We start from the raw sequence: 10,995 nt of genomic DNA on the forward strand, positions 1-10,995 counted from the left end.
CTCATTGCATTTCACTTTTTTCTTTTTTCTTCTTTTTCTCCTATTATTAAAAAAAAAAAAAAAAGCTTCTATGTGGCAGGGGACCGGGGGTGGATGAGATTTACCTGGAGTTCCTTAAGGCTTCGGATGTTGTGGGGTTGTGTTGGTTGACGCAACTCTACAATATCGTGTGGACATCGGGGGCAGTTCCCCTGGATTGGCAGACAAGGATGGTGGTCCCCATGTTTAAAAAGGGGGACCGCAGAGTGTGTTCCAACTATAGGGGGATCACACTTCTGAGCCTCCCTGGCAAGGTCTATCCGGGGGTTCTGGAGAAGAGGGTCCGTAGGATAGACGAATCTCAGATTCAGGAAGAGCAGTGTGGTTTTCGTCCTGGTCGTGGACCAGCGGACCAACTCTACACCCTCAGCAGGATCCTGGAGGGTGCATGGGAGTTCAACCAGTCTACATGTGTTTTGTAGACTTGGAGAAGGCGTTCGACCATGTCCCTTGGGGACTCCTGGAGTGCGGGGGTACTCCAGGAGTATGGGGTACCAGGCCCATTGATACGGGCTGTTAGGTCCCTGTATGACCAGTGCCAGAGCTTGGTCCGCATTGCCGGTAGTAAGTCAGACTCATTTCCGGTGAGAGTTGGACTCTGCCAAGGATGCCTTAATCAGATCCTGATCTCCAGCTCTCGCTGGAGCGGTTCGCAGCCGAGTGTGAAGCAGCCGGGATGAGGATCAGTGCCTCCAAATCCGAGACCATGGTCTTCAGCCAGAAGCCAGTAGCGTGCTGCCTCCAGGTTGGGGAGGAGGTCCTGTCCCAAGTGGAGGAGTTTAAGCATCTCGGGGTCTTGTTCACGAATGAGGGAAGAATGGAGCAGGAGATCGACAGGTGGATTTGTGCTTTATCTGCAGTGATGCAGGCGCTGTAGTGGTCTGTCATGGTGAAGAGAGAGCTGAGCCAGAAGGCAAAGCTGTCGGTTTACATTCCTACCCTCATCTGTGGTCACGAGCTTTGGGTAGTGACTGAAAGAACAAGAATACAAGTGGCTGAAATGAGTTTCCTCCGCAGGGTGTCTGGGCTCTCCCTTAGAGATAGGGTGAGAAGCTCAGTCATCCAGGAGGGACTCAGAGTAGAGCCGCTGCTCCTCCATGTCCAGAGGAGCCAGTTGAGATGGTTCATCTGGTTGGGATGCCTCCTGGACTCCTCCTTGGTGAGGTGTTCCAGGCATGTCCCACTGGGAGGAGGCCCAGAGGAAGACCCAGTACACGCTGGAAGGACCATGTTCCTCAGCTGGTCTGGGAACGCCTTGGAGTTCCCCCGGATGAGCTGGTTGTAGACAAATGGCATGTATTATATGGGATGTATGAGATATATAATCTTGATTTGATGTTTCAATTATCGTTGCTTATGTTTAATTTTGTTTTCTGTTTCATTTTTATCTTTCCAACATTTTTATACTGTAAATGAACATACAGCACCTTGTGAATGTATTTCTGTGAAAGGCAATTCTTGAGCAAACATTTGGTTTGAGACATTTGCGGAAAGCAAAGACAGTGTCCCTGGGTGGGCTTGAACCACCATCCTTTCAATTAACAGCCGAACCCGCTAACCAATTGCGCCACAGAGACTGTGTGCCAAACATAAAAGTGGGTGTGGCCTCATGTCAGGTACCCATCAATTGTCAGCAGTGTTTACTTAGTGACTTTATTTCATTCACATGCTACCAAAAATACCTAGTATCTATCCACTGTTATTCTGATTTTGTACTTCCTAAAGCACTTGAGACATTTCTTACTGAGTAGCGATAAATGCTTATACTAATGAGGGAAGATGATGCTGTGTTGCAGGATTCCTTTGTGCCAAATCTGTCTTTCAGTCTGCAAAGATTATCAGAGCCCAGCTAGCTAGTTGGTAGAGCATGAGACTTTTAATCTCAGGGTCATGGGTTCAAGTCCCATGTTGGGCGATGCACAGTTCCCTTATGGCTAATGCAAGTGTAGGACTTTCCTGCATAAAATTGATCATTTCTGATTAGATTTCAATTGTTCCTATGACAACACTCAGAGGGGGAGGAAACCCCAGCTTTGTTCTTAACCAGACTTCCTGACTCCTCACAGCCAACTTCAACATTCTTGAACCCCCACAAGTTCTGTGTGACCGTAAAAGCACTGTCTGTTTGCTTATCTCCACAGGATCATAAATCTCTGGCCCCAGTAACCAGACTCTTCCACTTTGACTAAGATCAAAGACAACATTCTTCATTAAATGTGAAAAAAAGATAAAGAAATGTTTTCTGTGTTTTAATTCTGTTTTAATGTCTTAATGCAGGAAATGCCGATTAATCCATTTTCCTTTACAGAAAGGACCAAAGGCCATTAAAAAGATCCACTACGTTTTGTTTAATTAACCATTCATACACAAAGTTACATTTCAAGAAGTATGGCAGTGTATTGTTTTTTTTTTTTTTTTGGTGAAATATTTTCCAGAAGATGTTTGTTTAATTTCATGATTTATCCTTAGAAACTTAGGACTTGAATTTTAATAATTAAAGTGTGACAATCTTATTTTACTGAGGCAAAACAGATGTTGTAACTTCTCTCCCCATCTTTAATCAGATGCACGATAAAAGTCTCCTTCTTTTTTGTCTCGAAGTAAAGTTTTCCCTCCAACAGATCTGATTTGTTAAAAAACTTTTTAGCGATACTGTGTAGTGTTCTAATTGGATCATTGAAAACCTTAACTCCGCCCCAAACAAAGGTCTTAAAAAGTTAGCGCAGCTCCCAAAGTAGTCAGATTTCAACATCAGAAGCCAGAAACAGTTTTCAGAAGTTTCAGCAGAGACCGGCCCTGTCAGCCCCGCCCATGGCTGGCCAGGTTACAGGGTCTGCTCAGTACCTGGAGAACACCATCATCTACTGGAAACTCACCAGAACAACATCAGGTTCCTCCACTTTTATATTTGTGTTAATCCAGAGGACTCCTGTTGACCAGTGGTTCCCAAACTTTTCAGCTTTTGACCCACAAAATAACAGTAGCAGAGACCTGTGCCCACAACTGTTTTTGGATGATAAACATTTGTATCAGGTCAATAGTAACAATTTATCCATTTTAAGTGTACTAACCTCACTCCTTTGTAACAACAAGGGCAAAAATATAATTCAGAAAATCTTTGCAGGACCCCACTTTGGGTCCCGACCCCAACTTTGGGAAACACTGTTAGACCATGTTTTAGTGGTTTTTCTGCTCTTCAGCAGGTCTTCAGGTTTTCCAGAAACCTGTTAATCACTCATTCATTTAAAACAAATGTGTTGAAGCAGGGAAACGTAAAAGCCTTCACTTTTCTGTTCAACATTGTTCTTGTTTTTTCTGCCTGTATTCTGGTTTTATTGTCCCGTCACTGAGGCGGGGGTCTTAGAAATGCTCTCTGTCCGTCTGTGATGGGGGACATCAGCGATGGTTGAGTTCTATCTTGTTTTTTTTTTAACGGACACATTTCTGCTTTAAAACTTACAGCAGTAATTGTAATCCCAGATAGTTTGATTCTAATTCATTAGACTGTGTGTGAACAAACAACTGCCCATGAGCCAAGCCAACAAAGACCCCAACAACCCTCAGGAGGGAGGGGAATGAGATCAATCTGCAGGTGAGTTTAGAGCATTTCTGTTTCAACTTTAACTCAGCTAGAAGAGAATACAAGTTGTTTTAGTTTTACACTTTTAACAGTCCTCTTTCACACACGCACACACACACTTTGTTCTTGAACCCTGTGGGGACCTTCCATTGACTTCCCTTCATGTTTATTAGTCTTTATATCCTAACCCTGTATAGTCTTGCAGCGTGCAGTGAAGCCTCTGGATTTACTTTCATGCAGTCTTGTCTTTATGGTAGATTTGGATGTTGATACTTCTACCTCCTGCAGAGGGTTGTTCACTTGGTTGGCTGTTGTGAAGGGCTTTCTGTTCACCATGGAGATTATTCTGCCATCATCCACCACTGTGGTCTTCTGTGGACACCCAGGTCTTTTTACATTGATCAGTTCACCAGTCCTTTCGTTCTTTCTCAGGATGTACCAAACTGTACATTTTGCCACTGAAACTCCTAAACTCTTCATCCAGTTTTAATGTGGGTACCCTCAAATGAAAGCTGGATGTCTGGACTTTATGTCCATGTACATTATATAACTATAACTTTAATATGATTCAGTAAACAGGTAAAAACACTAAATTTGTGTCAGTGTCCAAATATACACAGACCTAATTGTATATAATACACATGTGCATGAGAGGAGCAGTCCTTGGCACCTGCAAGCTAGAGAACTACTAAATGCTAGATAACACATAATTTTGTTATGGATAGTTTGAAGAGAAACAGAGACAATGTTTAATTAATAATTATTTTTAGAGAAACTTAGTTCTGGGGCAAACGTTTCTTTAGATCATTTTATTCTTGGACAGTGGAGGGTTGACAAAGGTCAAAGGTCAACCACAGGGTAGGATGTTCCTCTACAGATGATCTTTATTAAAGCAGTTTTACAGTTGTTCACAGCAGAAGCACCAGGTACAGTACATGGATGATGGAGGATCAGCATCAGTTGTTCATGAAAACCTTGGCTCACTGGAACAGGGTCACATTAGACTTCATGTCTTCCTGTGAGGGTGGGGCCAGTTCATGTCTTCCTGTGAGGGTGGGGCCAGTTCATGGCTTCCTGTGAGGGTGGGGCCAGTTCCTGGACTGAAAGTAGCCTCTGAGTCCCTCCAGGTCTACAGCAGGAAAGTAAGCCCCGATGTGTTTTCTCAGCCACCACCTGCCCTGTGCTGCACTGGAACTGCCCGGCTGGCTGAACTTGTACCTGTAATGTTCTCCTCTGACCCACCTGGAGAGACACAAAGTAAAAAAAGCTTTAATCATAGTTTGACGTTCTCATTATGACTGCAAGAAGCTGCTAATGACTTCTGCTAAGCATGACTTTTACAGTCATGGGCGAAAGTGTTGGCACCCCTGAATTCTTTCCAGAAAATGAAGTATTTCTCCCAGAAAATTATTGCAATTACACATGTTTTGTTCTACACGTTTATTTCCTTTGTGTGTATTGGAACAAAACAAAAAACAGAGGGGAAAAAAAAGGCAAATTTGACATAATTTTACATAAAACTCCAGAAATGGGCCGGACAAAATTATTGGCACCTTTTCAAAATTGAGGGTAAAAAACTCTGTTTCAAGCATGTGATGCACATTAAAACTCACCTGTGATAAGTAACAGGTGTGGGAAATTTAAAAAATCACACCTGAAACCAGATAAAAAGGAGAGAAGTTGACTCGATCTTTGCATTGTGTGTCTGTGTGTGCCACACTAAGCATGGAGAACAGAAAGAGGAGAAAAGAACTGTCTGAGGACTTGAGAACTAAAATCATGGAAAAATATCAACAATCTCAAGGTTACAAGTTCATCTAAGAACTTGATGTTCCTTTGTCCACGGTGCGCAACATAATAAAGAAGTTTACAACCCATGGCACTGGAGCTAACCTCCCTGGACGTGGACGGAGGAGAAAAATTGATAAAAGGTTGCAACGTAGGATAGTCCGGATGGTGGATAAGCAGCCTTAATCAAGTTCCAAAGAAATTCAAGCTGTCCTGCAGGCGCAGGGTGCTTCAGTGTCAGTTCAAACTCTCCCTCGACATTTGAATGAAATGAAACTCTATGGCAGGAGACCCAGGAGGACCCCACTGCTGTCACTGAAACATAAAAAAGCTAGACTGCAGTTTGCCAAAAGGTTTGTAAGTCAGCCAAAATCCTTCTGGGAAAACATCTTGTGGACAGATGAGATCAAGCTTTTTGGTAAAGCACATCATTCTACTGTTTACTGAAAATGAAATGAGGCCTACAAAGAAAAGAACACAGTACCTACAGTCAAATATGGTGGAGGTTCAAAGATGTTTTGGGGTTGTTTTGCTGCCTCTGGAACTGGGTGCTTTGACTATGTGCGAGGCATCATGAAATCTGAAGATTACCAAAGGATTTTGGGTCACAATGTAGGGCCCAGTGTCAGAAAGCTGGGTTTGTGTCCTAGGTCATGGGTCTTCCAGCAGGACAATGACCCCAAACACACTTCAAAAAGCACCCAGAAATGGATGGAAACAAAGCGCTGGAGAGTTCTAAAGTGGCCCGCAATGAGTCCGGATCTAAAGCCCATTGAACACCTGTGGAGAGATATTAAAGTTGCTGTTGGGAGAAGGCACCCTTCAAATATGAGAGACTTGGAGCAGTTTGTAAAAGAAGTGTGGTCCAAAACCCCAGTTGAGAGGTGTAAGAAGCTTGTTGATGGTTATAGGAAGTGATTGATTTCAGTTATTTTTTCCAAAGGGTGTGCAACCAAATATTAAGTTGAGGGTGTCGATAATTTTGTCCGGCCCATTTTTGGAGTTTTGTTTAAAATTATGTCAAATTTGCCTTTTTTTCCTCCGTTTTTTGTTTTGTTCCAAAACACACAAAGGAAATAAACGTGTAGAACAAAATGTGTGTAATTGCAATAATTTTCTGGGAGAAATACTTAATTTTCTGGAAAGAATTCAGGGGTGCCAACACTTTCGGCCATGACTGTATTCGATCCTTTGTTTGCACTTCTAGTTGAACTTGATTCTTTTAGTTTGACTCTAGTGGAGCCAGCAGGAGGTGCAGGTATGAAATGTTTCAGCACCGCAGCAGGAAGGACCATACTATCTGACAGGAAGCTGTTTTAATGAGGTGCTGAGGGTCCCTCTTCACCTGGGGGGGTCTCTGCCCTGGAAAGGGTTGTGGTCCAGCAGGGACAGGATGGTGCTGTCGTTGGCCAGAAGACGTCCTGCCATGTGGATCACCCACTCACTCTGCTCGTAGGTCTGAACAAACACAGTTACACAAACTATCAGCTGAGGAGAGGAGGAGGAGCTAACAGAAGGAGGGAGGAGCTAACTGAAGGAGGGTGGAGCTAACAGAATACGTCCTGCCATGTGGATCACCCACTCACTCTGCTCGTAGGTCAGAACAAACACAGTTATACAAACTATCAGCTGAGGAGAGGAGGAGGAGCTAACAGAAGGAGGGTGGAGCTAACAGAAGGAGGAGGAAGAGCTAACAGAAAGAGGAGGAGGAGCTAACAGGAGGAGGGTGGAGCTAACAGAAGGAGGAGGAAGAGCTAACAGAAAGAGGAGGAGGAGCTAACAGAAGGAGGGTGGAGCTAAAAGGAGGAGGAGGAGCTAACAGAAGGAGGGTGGAGCTAACATAAGGAGGAGGAGGAGCTAACAGAAGGAGAGGAGGAGCTAACAGAAGGAGAAGGAGCTAACAGAAGGAGGAGAAAGAGCTAACAGAAGGAGGAGGAGGAGCTAACAGAAGGAGGAGAAAGAGCTAACAGAAGGAGGAGGAGGAGCTAACAGAAGGAGGGTGGAGCTAACATAAGGAGGAGGAGGAGCTAACAGAAGGAGAGGAGGAGCTAACAGAAGGAGAGGAGGAGCTAACAGAAGGAGGGTGGAGCTAACAGAAGGAGGAGGGGCTAACAGAAGGAGGAGGAGGAGCTAACAGAAGGAGGAGGAGCCAACAGAAGACTCAACATGCTGCTCAGAATAATGAGCCGACCTGGAAAGCAGCGAACCACATGAGCCAGTCCAGCCTGTAGTGGTACGGAGAGATGAGGCAGGGCCTCCTGAACACATCTCCTGGTTTACACTTGAACTGGTACTCCTCCCACACTGCCTCGGGGGCTTTGGGGTCTGGGCTCAGAGTGCCCTGGATGATGACCTCTGTCCGCTCCTTAGTGATGCTGCAAACACGGAGGATGGGGTGCACAAGATGATTAAACACCAGGAGACGTTCAGCATCACTTCAAAAAGATGTTAAAGAGTGTCGGGTGTCAGCAGACTGTTGGAGACTGAGTGACTGAATGAAGACGAGTGAGGAGGACACAGATTATAAACACTGGGCTTCATGCAAGAACATGTTCGTATTCTTCTCCTAAATTTCTCTTACTTTTGTTCGTATGAAGGTTCGTACGAACATTCAGTCAGATTCAACAAACTCTTCTATCTTCAGGAAAAGTGTTTTAATGAGCAGTGTAAACTGATGAATGTGTATCAGCTGCTCGTGCACGAGGAGAGGAGATTAACATAATTACCACCCCAAAAACACCAAATAAGGTAACGTTTCCTGCCCCACATACCAGGAAGTGTTTGTTCATAAATGACATCACAAAGTAAAAAGAAAAACTTTACAAGTTCAGAGACTGAAGTTCTGCTCTCAGAGATCCAGAGAAGAAAATCTGTCATTTTTAGCAGCGTCAGCTGTGGAACTACAGGAGCTGCTTTAAAGCCGAGGAATGAAATGTTAATGTCGTGTTTCCTGTGGGTCATATACAGTCACAGAAACAAAAATAAAAATCGTTTTAAGTTGGTTTTATGAGTTTTTAGTGAGTTTTAATATTTTGATGTTTTTATTAACTGTATTTCATACTTTTATTTCATGTTGCTAAAAGCCCATCTAGGGACGGACATTGCAAATTAGCTCTGGCTAAAAATGTTGTAGTGTAGAGTATTGTTAATGCTTGACACTTGTCCCTATTCAAATAAACAATAAATGAAATGAAAATGAAAACATTCATCTCTCTCTAGTCCTGCTCCGGTTTTTCTTTGGTCAAATATTTTTCATTTAAGTGTAAACAACAGTGTTACATAGTTTTCATTTCTTCAGAACAGCAGTCATGCACCGCTGCTCTAAATATCTTCAAACTAATGAAATATAAAGTTATTAGTGAAGAAAACCCGTCTGGATAACAGCAGACTGACTGCTGGTAAAATATACGACAGGTCTGGACCACTCGTGAATTTTGTTCATATCTGAAAAAAAATCTTACGAGAAAATTGGTGAATGATAAGTTCTCCTAAATCACTCGTACGCACAACTTAAGAACGAATCTGTTCGTATGAACGGTTCTTGCATGAGGCCCAATAAGACTTAAATTAACAGAAAAGCCACAAAACTCCTGGGAGAATCTGTTAGATGAATAATGAAGCTTCAGTGGTGTGTTCACAGAACCAGAACAGAACCAGAACAGAAACAGAACAGAAACAGAACAGGGGTCAGATTTATAAAACTGGCGTACGCACAATTTGAGCCCAGAAACTTGCGTACGCCACTTTTTACGCCAAGGTTGTGATTTATAAAATCCAAACTTGATGTGAAAATGTGCCTCACAGCTCTGACCCATGCTACGCTCATTTTGGAGACATGAAACTGTGACACAGATGGTGAAGAGAGGAATTAGAGCCACACTGTGTAATGATCACTGTCAGATATTTAATTTACCTTCATCAGACTTAGATTTTTATTCAACTTTATCATCAGATTTATTAACAGTAATATTTATGCTTCTGCTGCTGCTGCTGCTGCTGCTGCTGCTGCTGAGCCATGAGGACCTTTGAAATAAAAAAACTTAAATCTTAAATAAAAGTTCCCGTGCTCAACTCCATTCATCTGCTTCCTCCTCAGACGACCCTGACCCACAGACCCCTCCCTGACCCACAGACCCCTCCCTGACCCACAGACCCCTCCTCCCTGACCCACATACCCCTCCCTGACCCACAGACCCCTCCTCCCTGACCCACAGACCCCTCCCTGACCCACAGACCCCTCCCTGACCCACAGACCCCATCCCTGACCCACAGACCCCTCCCTGACTCACAGACCCCTCCCTGACCCACAGACCCCTCCCTGACCCACAGAGGCCCTGGATGCAGGGCGCATCCACCTCACCAGTGTGGATGTTATAAAACTTCATGTTTAAAGTCCGTATTTGTCACGCGTGGTGGGGGCTGCATCATGTGTGTGTGCGCGGGGCGGGGGGGAGGTCTGCCGCGGATAACAGAGCAGGCAGGAGGGGGACCGGACGAGGAGAAGAGCGGTGGACTTACTTTTAATTTTATCTGATTAATATAATTAAATTTTTATTGTTTTTATCATCCAGGCTCTGTGAGAAAATTAATTTGAAGCTGAGATTTTTATAAAAATCATTAACCGTGCGCAAACTCTGACGTGCGGCTGTGATTTATAAAGGAAAGATGCGCAGAAACATGCGTACGCACGGTTTTATAAATCTGAATTTTTTTTGGCGTACGCCATTTCTGCCTTTTGGCCGTACGTTCACTTTTAGTATGGTTTCCACGCAATCCTTTATAAAAGAGACCCCAGAAACCTCCTGCTGGTGTAGAACCAATAGAAACAGCTCCGTCCTGACTCTACCTGCCAAAAGCTCCGTACGTGTTGACGAGACGCAGCGGGTCGAAGGACGTGTTCATCATCTGCCTGGAGCTCAGCAGGTTCAGGACCACAGGAAGGCTCAGGTAGCCAATGAGCAGAGCCAGAGAAACGTTCAGCACCCGACGCATCAGCATCCCTACCACACACAAACACATCCTTATATCTGCAGAGGAACCCTGGTGTATTTGACCCTCTGGCCCCGCAGCCTGTAGCCTCAGGTTAGTAGTGAGGAGCAGACCAATGGTTCCATGAGGAAGTTTCCAGAACGTCTCCACTCAGTCAGAAGCTTCTGAACCTCCATTACACTTTGAATCTGTTCCAACAGCTCATTTATCTGTTTACATTTGTATTTTGACCAAATGTTCCCATTAAAAATAATAGAAATAAAATGAATTCTCATTGTGATTACATTTGAGTTCAGGTTAAAGTTCCTACAGCTTAAGGTGAGTTACATTTAAGACTTTTTAAGACCTCTTTAATGCCACCTGACATAAAATTTAAGACTTATTTTAACACAAAACAAGCTGTGATAGGCATTTGGTAAATTATTTGGAAACACGTCAATTTCAAATAAAAAAAATTGTTTTTCGACAAAATGTTTTTGTGCTAGGATGAGGTGTTATTTCGGCCGTATCGAAATTGGTGTTTTTCACAAAACTGCAATGGAAACACTTTTTTCACATCACAGGAGTCACGTGATCAACAACCGTCTGTTTCTACTGGT

General features: G+C 43.7%; 1 protein-coding gene and 2 non-coding genes across 3 annotated transcripts in view; 1 reads left to right on the top strand and 2 right to left on the bottom strand.

The window, feature by feature from the left end:
- Positions 1–1,542: 1,542 nt before the first annotated feature.
- trnan-guu (transfer RNA asparagine (anticodon GUU)) lies at positions 1,543–1,616 on the bottom strand. The gene has a single exon. It is a non-coding gene; the product is annotated as a tRNA-Asn (tRNA).
- Positions 1,617–1,882: 266 nt separating this feature from the next.
- trnak-uuu (transfer RNA lysine (anticodon UUU)) lies at positions 1,883–1,954 on the top strand. Its single transcript has one exon. It is a non-coding gene; the product is annotated as a tRNA-Lys (tRNA).
- Positions 1,955–4,413: 2,459 nt separating this feature from the next.
- Positions 4,414–10,995, bottom strand: part of lmf1 (lipase maturation factor 1) — a gene marked incomplete at its 5' end in the record, with an annotated part of 15,785 nt that continues 9,203 nt past the window's right edge. The window contains 4 exon segments of the mRNA XM_014027172.1: positions 4,414–4,861; positions 6,753–6,865; positions 7,599–7,782; positions 10,254–10,407. Of these exon segments, the coding sequence (XP_013882626.1) occupies positions 4,684–4,861; positions 6,753–6,865; positions 7,599–7,782; positions 10,254–10,407 (629 nt within the window).

The sequence above is a fragment of the Austrofundulus limnaeus genome, unplaced genomic scaffold (genome assembly GCF_001266775.1).
Source record: "Austrofundulus limnaeus strain Quisiro unplaced genomic scaffold, Austrofundulus_limnaeus-1.0 Scaffold620, whole genome shotgun sequence".
Lineage (NCBI taxonomy): Eukaryota > Metazoa > Chordata > Actinopteri > Cyprinodontiformes > Rivulidae > Austrofundulus > Austrofundulus limnaeus.